This window comes from Crocuta crocuta, unplaced genomic scaffold (assembly GCF_008692635.1).
Source record: "Crocuta crocuta isolate KB4526 unplaced genomic scaffold, BGI_CrCroc_1.0 scaffold147, whole genome shotgun sequence".
Lineage (NCBI taxonomy): Eukaryota > Metazoa > Chordata > Mammalia > Carnivora > Hyaenidae > Crocuta > Crocuta crocuta.
This window is the reverse complement of record NW_027532594.1, coordinates 1,754,014-1,775,790: the sequence shown is the minus strand read 5'-3', so window position 1 is coordinate 1,775,790 and position 21,777 is coordinate 1,754,014. Positions and strand designations below refer to the sequence as shown.

At 43.5% G+C, this 21,777-nt stretch overlaps 1 protein-coding gene across 1 annotated transcript in view; it reads left to right on the top strand.

The window, feature by feature from the left end:
- The window catches only part of PREP (prolyl endopeptidase), a 115,743-nt gene extending 101,175 nt beyond the window's left edge, over positions 1-14,568 (top strand). The window contains exons 11-15 of the mRNA XM_077780038.1: positions 1,428-1,564; positions 4,255-4,349; positions 7,096-7,227; positions 10,871-11,027; positions 13,818-14,568. Coding sequence (XP_077636164.1) covers positions 1,428-1,564; positions 4,255-4,349; positions 7,096-7,227; positions 10,871-11,027; positions 13,818-14,112 — 816 coding nt within the window. The 3' untranslated portion in view covers positions 14,113-14,568. The remainder of the gene's footprint in view (positions 1-1,427; positions 1,565-4,254; positions 4,350-7,095; positions 7,228-10,870; positions 11,028-13,817) is intronic.
- Positions 14,569-21,777: the final 7,209 nt, after the last annotated feature.

The window sequence follows — 21,777 nt, the reverse complement described above, 5'->3', positions numbered from 1 at the left end:
AAAAATCGTGTGAGAGCCTTTGCTCCCCTGCTCCAAATTCTCAAGTCTGAGCTGAAGGCCCTGTATTTGAGGTCATTACCAGCCAGTGACTTGGAACTTGTTCCTCTTACTCTGTATTTACTCATAACACCCACACAGTTCCACTCTATTAGAGGCTCCTAACCAGCAGCCACTAACAGCTTTAAATGAAAGTGTGTGTCCCTTTTGATAATTCTGAATCCTGCAGAGTATTGTCCATGATTCCTAAACTCTCAAATTTACATCTCTCAGTAGTTCTCTCTGAAGTCAAGAACAGATGCTTTTTTTACTATTATTTCTTGGCAGGTTTCCAAAAACCACCAAGCTTGCAGGCATTTATGGTGGCCCTGTAGTGCTTTTCTCTAAATCTGTACCCCTACCTCCCAACCCCTCGTTGATTTCCAAGGACTTTGTGGCAACTTTGTATAATAGAACTACCGTAAAACGCTTTGGCTAGAATATCGTTCCAAGCCACCAAGTGCAAAGGCTTACGTCCTTGACTGTACCCCGGGAGGTCAGCGAGACGTTTCTGAACCAGAACACTTTCCAGGTGTCATTTGGGGTAAAGACACCATGTTTACCCAAACAGAAAGCTGTTTACAGATTTTCTGGAAGAAAGCCATTATCAGCTTTGGGAGCTTATCAGTTATTGTATGGCTTGTCACTTGACTAGCATTCATTGTTCTGTTCCTTATGCTTTTTCTCGTACTCCTTTTATCCGAGAAGTAATGAATATAGAGATGTTGACTGAACTTGCCCAGGGTTGCCCAGACTCTGGCAAGTTTGATGAGCCTTAATTAAAAAGGCTGAAGAAAATGTCTTTAACCAGGAATAATAGGACTTCTTTGTTGTTGTTGTTCTACTCTCTAACCTAATACATGCTTTGTAATACACGCTAACATTTACTTTAACACAGAAAAATGAAGAGTTGTCTTGACATGTAGAGAGCAAGTTGAATATGAAATTTGTTTCCTAGAAAAGAGTCTCCCCTAGATTGAATTGTTTGGTCGGATGGCCAGATCTGACTTTTCTGGTGCTGGGAGAGTGACAAGGAGTAGAGAACTGAATGCCTAGTCTCTTCTGTGGAATGTGTAGTGGGCACAGTGGCCCCATCTGGGGCTGAAGAGTTGAGGCCAAAGGATGATAAGTGGCTCACCCAAGGTCACCTAATTATGTAGTTGTGGAAGAAGAATTCAAGTTCAAGTGTCTCTGCTTTCAGACACTTGACTCTGCTCTGTCTCCATAAAAACTGAAAGATGCTTCACCACTAAATAGCCAGTGGTACTGGATATCATTGTGCTCCTCTATATCTCCAAGAGAGGATTCACTACCTGCACGTTTTTCCCATTTAAAAGCATGCAAGTGTTGCCTAAGTTATACTGAATCTACTCTGCTTTATTTTGTTCTAGATTTTCTACCCCAGCAAGGATGGTACCAAGATTCCCATGTTCATTGTGCATAAAAAGGGCATAAAATTAGATGGCTCTCATCCTGCTTTCTTATATGGCTATGGTGGCTTCAACATATCCATCACACCCAACTACAGGTAAGCGTAGAACACTCTTGGAACTTCAGCGTAGATTTGATCCTCACCATACAGTGGGAAGAGACCAGAGACTAGTCTACTCCCTCATTTTAAAAATATATTTAACTCTATGTTTCTTGCTTGTTTTCATGGAGGAGCAGGATTGTGTGTTAAGTACATGTACTTTTGGTCAGGAATTTTAGAATCATTTACAAGCTAATCTTATGTCTTCAGTGAATGGGTTGTTTGAGAACTAGATGCTGAGGCTATATATAGCTGCCAGGCTGCAGAAGGTTAGTATCAACTGAGGCCTTGCAGAAAGAAAGCTTGTACCTTCAGTGTTTATCATTTGCTGTCCTGCCACTGCTCTCCGTGTTCTTTTTGGAGGGAATGATTTTTCAGCAGCGCAGAGTCTTAAAATAGATCATCTTAACATTCAGCCACCGTATATTTTCTGTATATTCTATTACTTGATCCATTTTAAACTGTTCGGTTTATGTGATGATTTCCCAACAATTACTGTCCAGGGGGGGGAAATCTGCATTGATACCTTTGCTATTATTTAAACGTCTTCGGTTATTTGCAAACTTGATTTCAATATGCCATTCACAGTATAAAACAGAGTTTGTGGTGAGCATTTTTGGTAAAAACAAGGAGTCTCCTACCACCAAGACCACCTGTAAGCCAACCTCTCAATAGAGCCTCATAGGAAATCTGATCCTATTCAGGAAGAAATTTGTGGACTGGTGGATTCAACTAGCTGCCCAAAATTTAAAGAAAACTGTTACTTTGTTTTGAACCACTGATGGCTAAGTATTTAGGATTTGATGAAGTGTGAAACATGGTCCCTGCCCTGAAGTACTTTATATTATGAGCTGCCTTCAACATCTGCTTAAGGAGTTTGATTTTATCCTTTTGTTAGTGAGAAGCTGATGAACTTGTAAAACCATCCTGTAGACCGATATTTTCAGAAGATTTGTGAGGCATCATTACGTGAATAAAATGAAGGGAACCCAGTTATATGAGTGGAGTATGGATTGCTCTTCATTCTCCGTACAACAACAGTGCTATTTTTACATCCTGAAACCCCGTCTCCACACCAACCATTGTTCTAGGCAGGGCCTGAGCCACAGATGGGCTGCTGTGTCATTGTGTGCACCTCTTTATCACTCAAAGTGATGTAATCCAAGCTTCAGTGAACAAGTCAGAGACTTGCACCCTGAGCCTCACTTCCCTTAGTCCCTACAGTGGTAAGTGGAGACAACACAGATTCCTTAGCCGATCTATTATAGCTAAAACTGCCTATCAATCATCGTTCATTTGTACAAGTAGTTATGAATCCTGCTCTTTTGGGACTTGAGAGATGAATAAGGGAGGGTCCTTGCACCATTTTTACCCCAGGACCCAGCAGATAGATAGGGTGGAGGCTTCATTGGAGACCATCAGGTGTGTGGAAAATGTGGTGAAAAAAATGAAAAAAAAAAAAAAGAAAAAAATGAAAAAAAAATGGGGAAAAAAAAAAAGAAAATGTGGTGAAAGACCAAGTGACTGCAAATCCATTTGGCCCATCCAGTTATGTGGTATGATCGCCTCCCCAAACTCCCTTTCTCTGCATCGTCAAGACTCAGGAAATTAGCACTCAGGCCACCAAGAGTCCCAGTTACTAAAAGGGAGAGTGATACAACATTCATAAACATTTCTCAAAGCAGGATTAATTTTAGCTAACAGCAAATAGAAAAATAGATGTCATTCAGTACTGTGAGGGTCAGATTAGAAAGAGAAAGAAAACAAAATCCAAATTTCCCAAAGTACTTACTTAGCTCTTTCTCCTAGCAGCTTTGTACTATAGTGTCTTCTGCTTATTTCTAGAAAACCTTCTCCATCCCTGAGTCCTCCAGGTTTGCTTTCTGGCCTGTGTCCTTGGTCTCCTCTACCTCTCTCACACCTTGTGTTACCTAATTTAGCATCTAAATGTCTATAAAACTGGAAATGCTCTTTAAAGCCCATATTTTAAAGAGGTTTCTTTCTTCCAACTTGCACAGTTAGGAGAGACCAGAATCAGTGGAGCAGGGGCCACACGGGGGATTCCTGCAACCCTGGAGCCATTCACACCAGGGCTACGTCATCTGGCAGGGGATACTCAGTTTACCAACATAGTTGTTTAAAAGATGGACTCAGTATGAAATGAGGGCTTCTGGTTCTTTCTCTGTTTGCATTATGAATCGTGGATTCCCAGGGTGCCTGGGTGGCTCAGTTGGTTGAGCATCCAACTCTTGATTTTTGGGTCATGATCCCAGGGTTGTGGGATCGAGCCCCACATGAGGCTTCATGCTGACCGTGGAGCCTTTTTAAGATTCCCTCCCTCTCTCTTCCTTTGCCCCTCTGTCCCACTTGCGCGCACACACACACACACACACTCTCTAAAGTTTAAAAAATGAATTATGTATTCCCACTTCCTATAGTAAAATATTTACCAATATAGAAAAATGAGATCTACCAAATGCTCATGAAAATGTATGAACTTTTCAGTTAAACATTAATCAGAACTTTTATATTTTTCACTTTAATCAAATAATATAAAAGTAAGAATCTCCTATTTCAATATATTACATGTGGAATGTCTTCAGGGATATTTTTTTTTTCATGGAGGGAGACAACATGGTCCTTACCCCACTGTCAACAGAAGGTTAACTATTTGTTCTGTTTCTCAGTGTGTCCCGACTCATCTTTGTGAGACACATGGGCGGTGTCCTTGCAGTGGCCAACATCAGAGGTGGCGGCGAATACGGAGAGACGTGGCATAAAGGTGAAGTAATGTTTCTACAGAAACACAGACCTGGCCTAGCGAAAGCTACGTCTGAATGAGCGGACGGGGTCAGGAGCAGAACAGTTTTGGCTAGACAAGTGAAAGACCAGGGTATTTTCAAACATGCTGCAGGCACCACGGTCCCTCTAAAAATTCCGTTTTTTCACATTTTGTTTTCCTTTGTTATCTATTTTAATTTAATGAAGTATGTATTTTTCAGAAGCATTCCCTATAGGCCATAATCAGAATTGGTGTTTTGTTTTGTAGCAATGCACTGGCTACATTTTTATCTATCACTGTCAGAAGGGAGTCTGCAGGGCACTTTTTGGTATTTATTCTGTCTCTTCTTAGTAAATGCCAGGCTGGTTGGTCAGCATTATTTGGCTATCTCAAAATAGACCATTTTCTCTTAGAAGAAGAAGAGCAATCTAAAATAGAGCTTCCTGGGCATTTCTTTCCTTGTTTTCTCTGATTTCGCCACGATTGCTGAGAAGGAGCGCCCTCCTAGCCTTGCTGCTGTGCCTCCATCCCGGGCAGGTTTAAGACCCAGGAGCCCCGCCCTTTTTCCTTTCTGGTTTCAATGTTTCAGGCTCCATTCCCTGGGCTCCTGAAGCATGTATTCCAGTTGATGGAGACTACTGCTTCTATACTAAGCTTCCTTCTCCTGACTGTCATAATTTCTTAAAGCCCTAACTCTTCCTTTTCTTTATATACGGAGTGCATCCTTTCTCTAGCCTTTTGTGTATCTAGAAGTCATAGACTAACCAACAGCTGGAGGAGGATGTGGGACGCACGTTCACCCGCACGGCCCCAGACTTCTCCCCTCTCCCATCCTTGGCCATCGTTTAGGAGAAGGCCTGCTGGGACAGAGGTGGCCACCAGGGCTCAGGGTTGGTCAGCAGCCCCAGGTGGAAGGGCTCTTCTCCCTCAGTAGGAACAGATCCATGTGTATCTACTTGTTCCCAAACTTGGGGCCTTTTCTGCATCAAATCCAGTCCGCAAAGATGAGGAAAGATCTGTAAAGAGATTTTTCATAAGTACCTGTTAGATGTCAAGATGTAGGAAGGGCCAGGCCTGACTGCCTGAACATCAAGCAGGCACCCAAGGGCGGACATCAGATAAACTATTTGAGCATCTTAGCAACAGTAGTTCTCATTAACAGACGGGCTCTTGGCCTGCCTGCCATCCTTAGGTCAACTGCTACGATGTGTCATCCCCCAAAGACCTTATCAGCGGTCATTGTATCATTTTGACCCTGACCTGATATTAGAGGGTAATTATATTAAGTCATACTGTGATATTAAGACATGATTGATCAAATAAGAAAATCTCTACATACCATATATTTGATTTATATCCCAAATTCGTATGCTAAGTCTGGACTTCTTGAAACACCTGATTTACTAGGTAAAATGTTTGTGGCATACGCACTCATGCACACCCTTCCATGCACTCCTGGTCCTGCGGCCCTCTCCTGGAGAACCCAGATTCTTCCCCATAAAACCCCTCTGGTCGTCAGGTGCCCACCATGCTATGTATGATAGGCACAGTGCTCTTTCTTATTTCTGTATTAATTAGAACCAACTTCTTGTGCAAAAGCCCTGGGTAGAGTTTGGAGCTTCAGTGAGGTTAACAGTAGACTATCTCTGTTTAAACTTATTCATTAGGCACTCAAAGGGCCAGAAATGGACTTTTCCAGTTAGACCCCAGTATACTGAACACTGATATATCTAAATTCCGTTCTGTTTATGTATGGAGTTTAAAATTTAGTGTTCTTTAGAAAATATAGTCATAGACCCAAAATGAAATTATTTCTGGAAACTAAGTAATCCTAGCTATTCTAATTCACTCCTAATTTCCTATTAAATTTTTAATAATATTTGTTTTGATATGAAAAAATCTCTTCGGTAGCGCTGCTTCATCTTTAATTGAATTTCTGTAGAAGTGGTTAATCTCAAATATCTAATTAGAGCCATGTCTGCTTCTTGTTCATTTCATAGGCAGTTATTTCAGACATCTGTTCCTTTGAGGGTGCATCTTTGACTTTTGGCCTTTACTTTTAGATATTCCAAGACCTTATAAATGTTCCTCTCTTTACATAATTTGTGTGGTTGTCTACATTGGATGACTTCTAGATGAGAAAATCCAGATTCTCCAGGGAGATGTCTGAGATCTTAATTCTTGAATGGAGAAACTGTAACGGGCTGCTCTCTGCAGCACCACCTCCCCTGCTTATATTCCTTAAATAAGGGGAAAACTGAAGAACTTCTTTCTCATCATTACTATTTCAGTCTCCTGCAAAGGGGAGGGCTGAGAAGCACACCTGTGCAGAGCACTGCCATCGTCCCCGGGCGGGGGAGGCACACACAGTCCCGTTGCTGTTTGCCAGGTGGAGCTCAGAAAGGGTTGAGCACAGCTCGAGGTTAAGTTCAGCCTCTCCAAAACCTAGGTTTGTTCTGATTACATGCTTCCATACTTTAGTCCTCATGGTTCTCTGACATAACAGATCATCTCTTCTCTTTGGGGCACTCCCGTTATATTTAGAAAAATACAAATCCACTGTATGGCGTGGTGATTGTGGTATTGATGGATTTCCATGATGCTTATTCTCAACGTGGTGTCAGCCCATTGTGTTTAAGTGATCAATAGTTGAAACTCTGCCCTATCATTTGAATTCCATTTAGGTTAAAATTTCCTTTTTTTGATGTTTTGTTTCTTAATCATCTTTCACTTTGGCACATTGCAGGTGGTATCTTAGCAAACAAACAAAACTGCTTTGACGACTTTCAGCATGCTGCCGAATATCTCATCAAGGAAGGTTACACATCTCCCAAGAGGCTGACTATTAATGGAGGTTCAAATGGAGGCCTCTTAGTGGGTGAGAACTGGACTTTATTGTACTTACAAGTTAACGCTCTGGGGGTTTTCAGATAACACTGTATGCAGACAGCTCTTGATTTACGTTGGCTCATGGATAGGGGCAGTGTTAAAACCCATTTGTATTAGGGCACCTGATAAATGACACATAAAGACCCAGCTGAGGGCCGCCTGGGTGGCTCAGTCGGTTAAGTATCTGACTTTGGCCTCAGGTCATGATCTCACAGTTCATGGGTTCAAGCCCCACATCCAGCTCTGTGCTGACAACTCAGAGCTGAAAAGCTGTCCCATCTGTCTGCCCTGAGCTCTTCTGGGCTGCACACTGGCTGGGACCCCCTCCCCACATGGATCCACAGGTTTCTAGAATTCAGCCAGCATAGGACTGAGCCTGATAACCCCTGTGGTTGTGCTACTCAGAACTTGCGTAATCACCACAAAACATTTGTTGAACACCTGTGCTGTGGGTGCAGAGAGGAGAGATGGAGGAAAATGAGGTAACGTACAGCTGGGTGCACAGTGTAACATAATGAGAGACTTTTAGATTCTCCTAACCTGTAAGCGGCACTGCCTTGAAGTAGCTTGTCCTCATTTCTGGTAGTTAAATTTCACTTTGTAAGGACCATTTACGGGCTTTGCTTGCTAGGGTCCTACATCCAATGTCATTCGGATATGATGGCCATTGGACAAGTATAGGCTGGACTTACAGGCTTCATTTAACACACATGTGAAAAATGCATGGTTTTGGAAGGGGTTTCAGGGAAGACAGCACGTTCACTCCGCTTCCTTATCCTTGAAATGTACGAACTCCTTGCAAAACCTGAATCCCTGTTTTTACTCTCTACCCCAGTAGAATAGAGTCTTGCAAAAACATTTTCCTNGATGAGCACTGGGTGTTATATGGAAACCAAGTTGACAATAAACTATTTGTAAAAAAATAGATAAAATATATGCAGAAACAACAACAAAAAAAATTTTCCTATGTAAGTAAAATATGTATGTCCAAAGTAATTTGTTCAACTTTAGAAAGGACATTGATAAAGTTGTTTCAGACAAAACAGACACCACCTCTGNCCATGAGAGACTCTTGAATGCTGACAAAAACTGAGGACTGATGGATGGGGGAGGGAGGAGATGGGCATGGAGGAGGGCACTTGTGGGGATGAGCACTGGGTGTTATATGGAAACCAAGTTGACAATAAACTATTTGTAAAAAAATAAATAGATAAAATATATGCAGAAACAACAAAAAAAATTTTCCTATGTAAGTAAAATATGTAGGTCCAAAGTAATTTGTTCAACTTTAGAAAGGACATTGATAAAGTTGTTTCAGACAAAACAGACACCACCTCTGCCCCCACGGAGCTTTCGTTCTAGTGGAGGAGGCGGACAACACACCAAAGGCCTTGAGGCCAGCAAGGGCTCAGAGTGTTCTAGAGACAGTGGAGAGGCCCACATCTATAGCTGGGCATGGTGAGTGAGGGAGAGTGTCAGGAGAGGTGAAAGGAGTCAGGAGGCGAAAGCAGGTGGGACCCCGTAGCCAGTGTAGAGGACCCGGTTTACTCTGTGAAATAAGAAGCCTTTGGGGTGGAGGTGTCATAATTTGACTTACTTTGTAATGGGATCGACCAGGGCAGCCCAAAGGGGAGGCGAGGGCAGAAAAGCAGGCGGCCAGGGAGGAGGCCTCCATCCTGGTGAGACACAGTGGTGGCTTGGCCCTGGAGTGTGGCGATGGAGACAGCCAGAAGGGGTCAGATTCTGGGTATGTTCTGAATTTGCACTTGGATTATACGTAAAGGTGTAAGAGAAGAATTAAGGGCAAATCTAAGATTTAATGAGTAGAGATAATTGAAAATACCATCTGATTCCAATAGTGGGAGAATTGTTCTATAATTTACTGTTTTAGCCAATAACCCCTTTAATCTTTTCAGTTTGATATTCAGGAATTGCTTTATGTCTGTTGGCAAACCTGGTCCCACGAGGAACTTGCAGATTTGGATTTCCCTTTATCGGTGTGTTGAATGCTTATTTAAAAGCTGCTTATAAAAAGCCCCTCTCACATCTGAGTGAGAATCAAGGTCTCCCAGGAAAGGACTCAGGATCTGGTCTTATGAGTAAGCACTGAAATCAGAATTAGGGTACAGACTAGTTTTTCTGCCAGAGGCAGGAAAAGCCCAGATTGCTTGACTAACTCTTCATCATGCCAGCCTTGCTGGGACTTCCCTCGAAAACCTCCCAAACTGCCTTACACACCCGGTTAGGTACCCCTACACCCCACTTCCATAGCACCCAGACTTGCCCATAATGGAATTGCTTGTTCACTTACCTTTCTCACTAAAACATTCACTGACATCTCCAGTACCAGCGTACGGCGGGATGTTCAGTAAATACTTGTCAAACTATCAAAACAAAGAAGTACATTTATGTAACATAAATATACAAAGAATATTTTTAAAACAGTACAAGAATGTGTGCCAATATTAATTAGAGCCCGTGCTGGGTTTCAGGCCCTGCCTTGGGCTGTATGAACGGTTTCTACTCAACAACATTTCCCACACCAAATGTGTGGGGTTTTTCCCCCAACATCAGCCAATTCTCCAGCTCTCCAGACACCCGCTGGGTGTCTTCCAGTTCAGTTCAGTTGTGACACCACCCAGAGTTAGTACAGATGCCACATGGCAAGGGCTCCGCCTTGCAAGACTGCCCCCACTTCAGACCTCAATTCCAAGTCCTGGGCCTCTCCCGTGACTGCTTCCTTGGGAGTGAGAATCTGCCAGAACAGTTCATAGACCTGAGGAACAGTAAGATGGAAGAGATGCACAGAGTAAGGGAAGGGGTAGAGCTGTGCTCACAGAACTTTCCTGCCCTCTCTGGGCACGCCACCCATCTAGGCTTTCAGTGTGCTCATCAGCCTGGAAGCTCTAAACTGCACAGTTCAGGGGTTTTACGGAGGTTCTATTATGCATGATAGATTAACTCATTAGCCATTATTAACTCAATTTTTAGCCCCTCCGCCCTCCCCAGAGGTCAGGGGTGGGGATTAAATATCCACCTCTCCAAACACATGGTTGGCTCCTCTGGCCACCAGCCTATACCGTGTAGCCATCTAGGGAGCCACCAAGAGTCACCTCTGTAGCATAAACTCAGGTATGGTTGAAAGGGGCCAGTTATCTCTCAACCTCGATCACTCAGGAAATCCCAAGGGTTTTAGGAGTTCTGTGCCAGGACCTGGGGACAGTGACCAAATATGTATTTCTTGTTATGTCACACTATCACAGGCTACTTTTGAGATCCTGTACAGGTTTTCCTTGTGAAGAAAAAAAAAAAAAAGGGACAGGGAGCAGGAGACACAGATTTTCCAGGAAGTCCTGGAGTTTTTCCAAATAACACTCCCCTATTGAGATTCATGAAATTCACTTTGGGGAGTGAAGCTCTATTCCTGGTCAGAAGACCCTACCCCTCAGATACAGTGAAAGGAGGGAGAAAAGCTTGTGGCCCTTACGCAGGGGATTTATGATGGTTTCTTCCTGTGCTCTGGGCAAAAAAATAACCATGGTTCTAAAAGCATTTAAAGGGTGGTTTTGTTTTTGTTTATTTAGATGTTTAATGATAGACCGCCTCCCTTTTCTATCTGTGTTGGTTTTCAGCTGCTTGTGCAAATCAGCGTCCTGACCTCTTCGGTTGTGTTATTGCCCAAGTTGGAGTAATGGACATGCTGAAGTTCCATAAATATACCATTGGTCATGCCTGGACCACCGATTATGGGTGCTCAGACAGCAAACAACACTTTGAATGGCTTATCAAGTAAGGTTTGAATTATATTGATGTGTGTGTGTGTGTGTGACTAACAAATGTGATATCACACTACTGAACACAGTCAAGAGGGTAAGTGTTTGACTCTCTGTCCTCTTCAGTGTCTCATATTTGCATATAATTTACTGCAAAAGTAGGGGAAGTGATGGGAATACCTATGTGTCTTCCTTGTTTTGATCTTTAACAACAACAAACTGCAAAGATGTGACAGGCAGATTTATAAGCCCCCCACCCTGACTCCAGATTCCTGTCCCCTGGTTTCTTCAGACACTAATCTGAATGCTGCTGTGAAGGGACTTTGCAGATTAAGGTTGCCACTCACCTGACCTTAAAATAAGGAGATAACCCTGGATTACTGAAGTGGGCCCAGTCTAGTAACTAACCCTTAAAGGCAGAACACTTCCTCTGGCTAGAGTCAGGGAATGCAGCAGAAAGAAAGGTCAGATTGGAGTCATGAGAAGGACTAGATCTGCCATCGCTGGCTTTGAAGATGGAGGAAGGGGCCTCTGGGAGCTCAGAAAGGTCCCCAGCTATCATTCAGTCATCAAAGAAATAGAGACCTCAGTCCGATCACCACATGGGAACTGAAGGAGTCTGGAAGTAGATTTTCTTCCCAGAATTTCCTGATAAGAGCCCAGCCAGCCGACACCTTGATTTCAGCCCTGAGACCCAGAGCAGAGAAGCCAGTTGGGCCAGCCCAGACATCTGACTGACAGAACAGTGGGGCACCTGGGTGGCTCAGTCAGTTGAGCATCCACCTCAGGTCAGAATCCCTGGGTCATGGGCTCAAGCCCCGTGCATTGGGCTCTGCACTGAGGAGGGAGCCTGCTTGGGATTCTCTCTCTTAAATAAGATATCTGTGTTGTTTTAAAAACTGCCAAACTTGTGGTAATTTGTTACCATAGCAATCACAAACTAATAGAAAAAGGTGTCATTATACTTTACATCTATATATGGAATTTTTAAAGAAGGAAATTAGACTTACTTTGTTCTCTCAGTATAACCATATATATATTTGAAACTATAAATCATTATTAACCACTTTAGCAAGAACAGTGAGAAATGGCAGACATTTAGACTCTTGAGACGGCAAGCTACATTCTTTTCACTTCCCACATGTAGGGATTTGGAGACTGTTATCAGCAGAAGTTAGGAATTGCCCTTTGGATGGTGCAAGAACTCTTTGTCCCCTCTCCCAGTCAACTTTAAATTTCTCCAAACTTGTTCTTTCGGTGTTTTTTGTGGCTAGCTCCTCACTTAGAGATTCAGCTAAAATGACTAAAGTTTTTACATTGAACACTTTTAAACACACGGATAACCTTATTGACAAATACTAGTAAAGGCTGAATATTTAAAGACGCTCTAGTTCAAATTAAAGAAAATACACACTTAGGGAGAGAAGTCCCATCTAAACTCAATTGAAAATACTGACTGAATTGTGTATCAAAGGCCACAAAATAGTCAATGGAACCTAATACTTCTAAAATTAATTTGGGGGCAAAGAAATTTCTAAGCATTTTCCCCCCCTCTCAAGATGTCTGTGATAGTCCTACTTTAGACTTTAATTTTCCAACTTGGCATTCACAGGGCTGTTGTTCCCTCGTACCTGCTGTTCCCCCATGAGCGGAGAGCTCAGCCGTACACACTCGAGCCGAGCCGGTTACCGGGAGCTGCCCAAGCCCTGCAGCATGCCCCACGAAGCACCATCTGGAGATTAAAGGGGGTCTTTCCAATGAAGGAGCTGGGTTTCCAACTTTGGGAATAGCCTCCATAAATTTTCTACAGAGCTTCTTAGAATCCTTAATGTAGATGTGTGGCGTGTATGTGAATCTCACAGGTAGGGGCTGGTATCCTATGTAGGCAGAGTTTTCCATGCCTTTTTCCCCCAAGAACTACCCCTTATCTGGAGGGCTGGGGTTGATCCAAGAACACTCTGAAATGAATCACAAAACAGAGCCATTGCCACCCCTCTCTTGTCTGTTGGGAGGCTCACCTCCAGAACTTTTCAGTCTTGATATGGTTCAGTGAGCAGAAATTTTACCGTGTTTGACTATTTACCCTCCCAAATAAAACTCTGCCCACCTAACTACTATCAGTTACTGTTTAATGTAGCCACACTTTTATTCTTAAAACCCTTTTGTTAACTTACTTGGAAGGCTGTGCTTCAGAAGGCGCCTCCTCTGCTCCTCCACTAACTCCGTCAGCACCGGCCCAAGGCCATTTCTGTCTGCTGGACCGTGAGAGCTGGCAAGGGGCCCAGGGAGGACCCGTGTTCTTCCTAAGGCTGCCAAGCTGAGCCTGGGATAAAAGTTTTATAGATATTAAAGGGGCAAAAAGCTGTAACTTTGAATTTCAAGTTTTCCAACATAAAAGCTTGCACCTGTTATGTCCACAGTCAGTGGTTTAAGGTCAGTCTGCTTTGTAGTCATGAAAAAGTAAGTCTAAAGAGTATAGGAATCATTCAAGATGGTAAGTGTGCATCTGCAGGTAGGGTCATTTCAGCAACCCATTGAGTTTTTTGTTTTTTACAGTCTTCCAAAGTGTGAGCCAAATACACGACAGTGCTTCCCGGTTTCCAACAGCGCGGCCAGTCAGGGCCCAGCTGACGATGCGAGCAGGGTCTGTGGCGGTGCCCGCGGACCAGGCAGCTGCACCATCGCTGCAGAAGTGAGGCTGATACACTGCCTCGCTCGCTGGGCCCACTGGCCTGCCTTGAGGAGCCTAGCGAACCAACAACTTTGCTTTTGATACCTGGCCCACGAAATTGCTTTTGCCTTTCAGATACTCCCCGTTGCATAACGTGAAGTTACCAGAGGCAGATGACATCCAGTACCCATCCATGCTTCTCCTCACCGCCGACCACGATGACCGCGTGGTCCCACTCCACTCCCTGAAGTTCATTGCCACCCTTCAGTACATCGTGGGCCGTAGCCGGAAGCAGAGCAATCCCCTGCTTATCCACGTGGACACCAAGGCGGGCCACGGGGCCGGGAAGCCCACGGCCAAAGTGATTGAAGAAGTCTCAGATATGTTTGCATTCATAGCGCGGTGCCTGAACATCGACTGGATTCAGTAAATGGAGTTTCCCACTCCCTCCTGACAGCCGCAGAAAACCTCAAGGGCTTTCACCCCGTTAACCCGGAGAGACCACTGGGCGTCGTGCTTCCCCGCCGTGGACACTATTCCCGAACTCACAGACTGCAGTTGAACAGAACTGCTGCGGGAATTTTATCTTTTTTAGGCTTCTCCTTTTTAGCAAGCCCTTGGCGTTTCTTTCTCCACCCTGTGCAGGCACATGTTTAAAAAAAAAAAAAAAAAAAATTAAAAAGGCATGTTTGGATAAATAGCTAAATGGCAGCCAACACATCGTGAATAATAGATTGCTGAATCCAGAGCCGTAGTCGGGCACACTTCATGTAGAGCACTCAGTGAAATGTGCTTCTGTAACCGTAACCAATATAGCTTTAAGTGTGAGAGCTGTTCTCATGACAAAGACTTCTTTGCAACAATAATAAATGTTATTTAAGAATGGGAGGCTTTATTTCTGGTTCCTTTGTGTTGAGGGGCACTCATTCTGGATCACATCACTTTTCGGTTGGAAAAGCAGTTCGCCTTTCCACACAAGTTTCCGAACAAGGAAGTTATAGAAGGTGAGCCCTGAGAAGAGGTTGAGTGCATCCACTCCAGCTCCCTGCTTTACGGTGATGAGGCCATCAGAGGCAAGCTCACTTTCCTCTGTATTAACCACTCAGTCAGCCGATCATCGCAGCCAGAGCTCTTTTGCTTTGGACACCTCCTCTTAAAAATCAGCACACCAGAAGCTTCGGATGATTGACCTGTTTGTCTATCGCTTTGGTTACAAAGTATCCCGGACATCAGAGTAACCTAGCATATAAAACTGAGAGATTGTTCGAGCGAACTATCCAGATGATACATTTTTCCAAACTTACCTTAAAATCAGAAATTTCGGCATTTCCCAAGCTGTCTTCCCCACCACAGACCACTTCTTAGAAGCAGTCATACTTAAAACAGGTTTGGCGGGGCGCCTGGGTGGCTTAGTCGGTTAAGCGTCCGACTTTCCGACTTTCGCTTAGGTCATGATCTCGCGGTTTGTGGGTTCGAGCCCCGCGTCGGGCTCTGTGCTGACTGCCAGCTTGGAGCCTGGAGCCTGTTTCAGTCTGTGACTCCCTCTCTCTCTGACCCTCCCCTGCTCACGCTGTCTCTCTCTCCTAGAAATAAATAAAACATTTAAAAAAAAAAAAAAAACAGGTTCGGCCCCTCACCCCTGCCACCCCACATCTTTAAGAGGAGGATATACCATTCTTCAAAGTAACGTTCATAACATTTCAAGGCATTAACATCTCAGGAGTCTGGGAAGTGCTGATCTAATTTATGAGAAGACGACAGTTTCTTCTTTTTGTCTTGCTTCATCAGATGAGAAAAATAAAACCACTATCTACTTTATAGACAGTATCTTAACTTTAAGAAAGTTTAAAAGGTCACTTCATTGTTCCATTAACTTGTACTTTCCCAGATAAGTCCTATTTTCCAATCATACATATTTGTGCTTTTCTTTAGAGCTCTCTCAAATTAAGGTCTGAAATTCAACATACAGTTTTCTGTCAGGTATATATCACTACATAGCAAGCATAGCTGAAAGGTGGCTACATTCTCATCTAGAATCCTGTGTTCCTTCAGTGTTCCAATAAGAACTGTATATAATGTGGCTGCCATTGAACATATATGATACACTATAACCTCCCCCCAGAGAAAAAGTATGCCACCCGCTATCAGCGTGTGCAGAACTGACATCACCACCACCCACCTGGAGGGATGCCAGCACAAGCTAACTGCCATGTAGCTGCTGACCAGCAGGGCAGGGGAAAAAAATACACTTGCATAGATAAGCTAGGGGCAGCCTTTCTCTTAGACCAGTTGGGTCATTTGAGATATGGATAACCAACTTGTTCCCACGCAGTCCAGAGGATTTTCAAGCTGGCACAGAACCCAGCCCTACTTTCCCACTGAGGTCTCCTACTCAACAGTGGAAAGTGAAAATACAGCGGCTAGGGCCTCAGCTTCAGGAGAAGACAGTCAGGCCCAGATTCAAATCCTAACTCTCATTTAGTGAGCGGTAATTATGAGAGATAAACAATATAGTACACTTATAAAAGTGCCTACCAAATAATTGCTAACCAAGAGTCCTCTAATTTTCCATCCAGATTTTAGCTGGATAACTGAGCCCACAAACTGAAGGCAGCTTTTTTTAAAATTGTTTTTAATGTTTACTGAGAAGGAGAGACAGCACGCGAGCATGTGGGAGAGGGGCAGAGAATCCTAAACAGGCTCCACACTGACAGAAGAGAGTGATGTGGGGGCCCAAATTTACAAATTGAGATCACGACCCGAGCTAAAGTCAGACGCTTAACCGACTAAGCCACCAAGGCACCCCTGAGGGTAGCTTTTTTAAGCCTTAAACATCAGGTATCTCCCCTTTTAGATGCCACCTTCTTCTGTCCAGTGCTCTGCCTCTCCACTTACGCTGATCTACGGTGTTTTGGGGGAAAAAAGCTGCACACGTTGCACAGGTAGTCTAACTGCCTTGTCACAGGGCCTTGCTACACACACCATAGAGCATTTACTGCTTTTGTGAAATAGTCACATATGTGTTGCTTCGTGTGTGCACATCTGGAATAGCGTAAAACTTGGCGATTACTGTGTCCTAATACTCCCACTAGAACTGAGGCAATTACACACAAATGGCACTACTCACTGAAAAAATTAAATTTCACCTAAGAAAGCCTGTCACCAGTCTGTCTGTGTTTATCAGACAGTTTCACCAGTGTTGGGGAGTTCCGCAGGACAGACCACATAGTCATTGCCCAGGAAGGCTACAAAGACTCAAAGACGAGTGAAGGACAGGACTGAAAGCTGTGAGGGGTCCATAAATAAAACAAAGATCAGACTGGAATGCAGTGGTCAGACCAGGGGGAAGAGGGCTGAAGCCAATGAATAAGGAATATTTAGCCGTAGTCTCCATCCATTCATTCTAGGGGCTAGGGGTGCAAGGAAAAAAAGTCCTGCCCTCAAGAAGTTGACCCTCTAGATGGAGAAGACAGATAAATTATTTCGCTAAGTTCCCCGTCCCCACCCCCAAGCCCTAAGCACTCTGTCCTCAAGCAACATTACAAGCCATTTGCTACCCTTACTCCCATTTGCCAAAGGCCCAAGTTTCCCAGCCAGGGCAGTAACCCTGCCAGCTGGACCCTGGAGTCTGCACTCTTACCCACTGTTGCAGTAATAAGATCATAGAGGGTTCTGGTCAAGATAGTGACATGGGAGGGTCCTGAACTTACCTCCTCCTACACATGCACTGAATCTACAGCTACATACAGAACAGTGTCCTCTGAAGGAAACACAATTCCTATGCATTGGGATGTGGGAAACAAACATTCCTAAGTAATTCCTATGAATTGGGCAAATAGAAAAAAAACTCCAAAGCAGAGACTGAGGTGCAATCTTACCTTAACCACCCCCCACAGCCAGCATGGCCACCCATATTAAGAAGGCAGCTCACAACTCAGAGCTTCTCTCTGAGGGGTGAAGGGTCTGGACCCCACATCTGGCACCCCAACTTTTAAGATCTACACCTAAGAGATGAGCCCCCAAAACATCTAGCTTTGATAGTCAATGGTGTTTGTGGCCATGAGACCCAGAGACTATAGCAAAAGGAGAAGTACTTTTGCTCTCTGTTATCTACTCACATTTTTAATGTGAAAGATGAAAAGTCCATGAGAATATAGAAAATGCTAATAGTTTTAAGATCTATTCTTGGGGCACCTGAGTGGTTTAGTCGGTTAAGCGTCCGACTTCAGCTCGTGTCATGATCTCACAGTTCGTGGGTTCGAGCCCCGTGTTGGGCTCTGTGCTGACAGCTATCTCAGAGCCTGGAGCCTGCTTCAGATTCTGTATCTCCCTCTCTCTCTGACCCTCCCCTGCTCACGCTGTCTGTCTGTCTCTCGGTCTCTCTCTCTCAGAAATAAATAAAACATTAAAAAATTTAAAAAATATATCTACTCTCTTAGCAACTTTCAAATGTACAGCACAGTGCTATTAACTATAGCCACCATGCTGGACATGACATCCCCAAAACTTTTGGAAGTTTGTGCCTTGTGACACCTTCACCCATTTCACTCACCCAAGAAGCAGTTCTTAAAGGGCTCATGCAGACTGTCCTGGCCACCCCCAGATCTCAGAGAGGAAGCCAACTGAAAAGTGCCCAGTCTTCCTGTGAAAAATATCTGTGTGCTTATCTTAAAGATTTGTCCTGAGGGAAGGGCAGGCTTCTAACTTAACACACACATAGCAGCCTACTGAGATACTCTAAAGACCACAGAGGCCGGTGAGAGCCATCTTCACACTCTCCTGCCTCCCTCCAGGTGACCAGTATTTCCTGAAAAGGCACACATGCACACATCTGGTGCCCTAGAATTTGCAGCTGCTGCCTAAGGGCAACCCTTCATCACACTGGGCTCTGGCGGCCAGTGGGACTTACTTACATACGTGGGTCTCATAGGACTGCAACAAATGGAGAAATAGTTCTTAACTGGGCCAGGGCAGTCTCCTCGCCAGGACACAGCACAGAGACGACAGTCTGAAACGCACCTCCAGTATTTCTGTGAAAGAGGCCTATTTGCTTACCTTCATCATTGTGGCCTGAGGGGCAACCTTCTCATTAAAACCCATCTAAGAGCCAAATATAATTCTCTCTGAAGACCGGGGAGGCCGGCAGGGGTCATCATCTTCCTCCCTCTGTCCTGCCCCATGTCATTAGAGTTTCCAGCATTTGTGGCATAACACATCCCTTAATAGACTAGCTCTTGTGGCCAGTGGTGCTTGTGTTCTTGTGTTAATGGTACACTGGCAAACAAAGAAACTTCTTAACTGGCTACTCTCCCAATGCTCAGCACAGAGGGAGCACACAGAAATGTCCATTTCCAGTCTTCCCCTGAAAGAGGAATACTTGCATATTTTAAAAGCTGTTGCCTGAGTGTATGGCTTCCAATCAGCCTGAAGCTAGGTGCTGACTGAGATACTCTCCATTAGGGCACTGACAGATCCTGGTACACCCTCACCTACTGAAAGCCACAAAGACGAGAATAGGCTGCTTGGACGAGCACAAAGGTTTGGCAGACAATCGAGACTAGGGCAGGGTTGAACAATAAGGTTCAATAATAAGGTAACATGAGACCACCCCTTCAAGAATGGGAGAAGTGACTATTTTAAATAATAGATAAAAAAACCAAAACAGAGAGTAAGAGAAAATGAACAGGAATACTTTCCAAATAAAAGGATAAGATAAAACCTTAGAAAAAGCCTTCCACGAAACAGAGATAAGTAATGTACCTGATTAAAAGTTCAAAGTAACTGTCATAAAGATGGTTATCATCCTTGGGAGATGAATGGATGAACACAGTGAGAACTTCAACAAAGAGATAGAAAATATAAGTGCCAAATAGAAGTTACAGAACTGAAAAATACAATATCTGCACTAAAATATACACTACATTGTTCAAAGCAGACTAGATAAAGCAGAAGAATCAATGAACTTGAAAACAGGGTTGTGGAACTCATCCAATCAGAGCAGCAAAAAGGAAAAAGGATGAAAAAGCTTAAAGGACTTATGGGACAAGATCAAACAGACAAACATTCACTTTATAGGGTCCCAGAAGAGAGAAAAGGGGATAGAACATTTATTTGAATAAATAATGGCTGAAAGCCTCCCCAACCTGGGAAAGGAAACTGACTGCAAGATCCAGGAAGCCCAGAAAGTTCTAAAAACATATGTACCCAAAGAGATCCACACCAAGACACATAATTAGAGTGTTAAAGACAAGGAGAGAATATTAAAAGCAAAGAGAGAGAAACAACTTGTTACATACAAGGGAATGCTATAATACTATGAGTATATTCTTCAGCAGAAATTTTGCAGGCCAGAAAGGAGTGACATAATATATTCAAAATGCTGAAAGGAAGTGTCAGTTAAGAGTACTCTACCTGGAAAATTGTCCTTCAGAATTGAAGGATATATAGTTTTCCAGACAAGCAAAAGCGCAAAAGCTGAAAGAGTTCCTCACTACTAGACCGGTCTTCCAAGAAAGGGGAGGGGAGGGAAGAGGAGGGGAGGGAAGCTACTTAGTGACAGCCATACATATGAAAGTATAAATCTCACTGGCAAAAGTAAATATATAGTACAATACAGAATAATCTAATGTAAAAATGATGACTTAATTTATAAAGCTAGCATGAAGATTAAAAGACAAAAGTAATAAAAATAACCATAACCACAAAAATTAATGGATACACAGGAAAAAATGTAATATGTGACATCAAAAACAAATTGTGGAGTCAGAGGGAAGTAAAAAATGTAGAGCTTTAGAATGTGTTTGAACTTAGTCATCTGTCTGAGGCCGGCTCCGGCAGGTCCAGGGGTCCCTGAAGGATGGACGGGGTCTGCGAGAGAGAGAGAGAGAGAGAGAGAGAGAGAGAGCGAGCGAGCGAGCGCCCCGAGATTCTTTCTGATCACCAGGCAGGCATCTCTGTCCTGTCGGTTTTGGTGTCTTTATTTATAGGTCAAATGTTAACATGGCATCAGGAAATGGAATGTTTACAATGGATAGCTCTTTGTGATAAGATGTTTTTGGAAAATGTACAGAAACAGGTTTTACTGAAGTCTTCTTGCAGAACTGCCCCAATTATAGTGAGGTTGAGTAACTAAGAAAATAACAAGGTGTTCACATTTTAATAACACTAAGATTAAGTCATAGGTTTGTAGATACTCTTATCCATCCTCATCACAGCTGCCAGGGTAAGGGAAGGTGTTTGTGGAATGTAGGCCTTAGGGAAGGGGCTGCTATACACCATCAGTTAGCAAAGGTGTATGTACTAACTTATCTTCTGCCCTTATCTGTTCCTTCTCTCTAAGTTAGGCTCTTTGTCTCCGGGCAAGACTTGATTTTCCAGTTACATGCTTTATTGCACCGGAGAGCCAACCATACCTTTAGAGAGTTTAGCTTATTTCCCAATACGTAGAATAGCCTCTTCGAGTGCATTTACCTTTGTGTCTACTTTTATGATTTCTTGAATAGCTAGGGCATGAGAGACATTTTTGGTTAGTTGATTTACATGTTGAGCTGTATGAACATCTTGGACTAACGCAATGGTAGAAACAGAATTGTACATGTAAAGGTCAATCTTTTATGAGTAAGGGTCATTAGTCTATTCATAGCTCAAGGAAAAGTATGGAGGCAAACAGGACCTTGTGGAGACACTATGTCTGTTCCCATAATCAAAAGAAGAAGTTCCCACAATAAGTTCCTTCACAAGGTGCAATCATCATACCAGGGCTGGAATAAGGGGACAAGTCACTCCTGATATTGATCAACAAGGTACCCTAGGGGTCGGTGCTCAAGCAGAAATAATTGAGTGGGGGTAGATATCGGTCATCATCTGATTGGCAAGAGACCATGCAAACTTGCTTTAACCTCACCAGGAGTTTTCTCGACTAGTGGGCTCAGATGGCTCCCAACAGTCATCATCAACTTAAAAGTGTTATAAGTTGTTTTACTTAAGCCTCCTGATAATCACAATGCAAAAACACATTATAGATACATGAAAGAGGAGAAAGAAATTTAAGCATACCACTATAGAAAATCACCAAGTCACCAAGGAAGAGAACAAG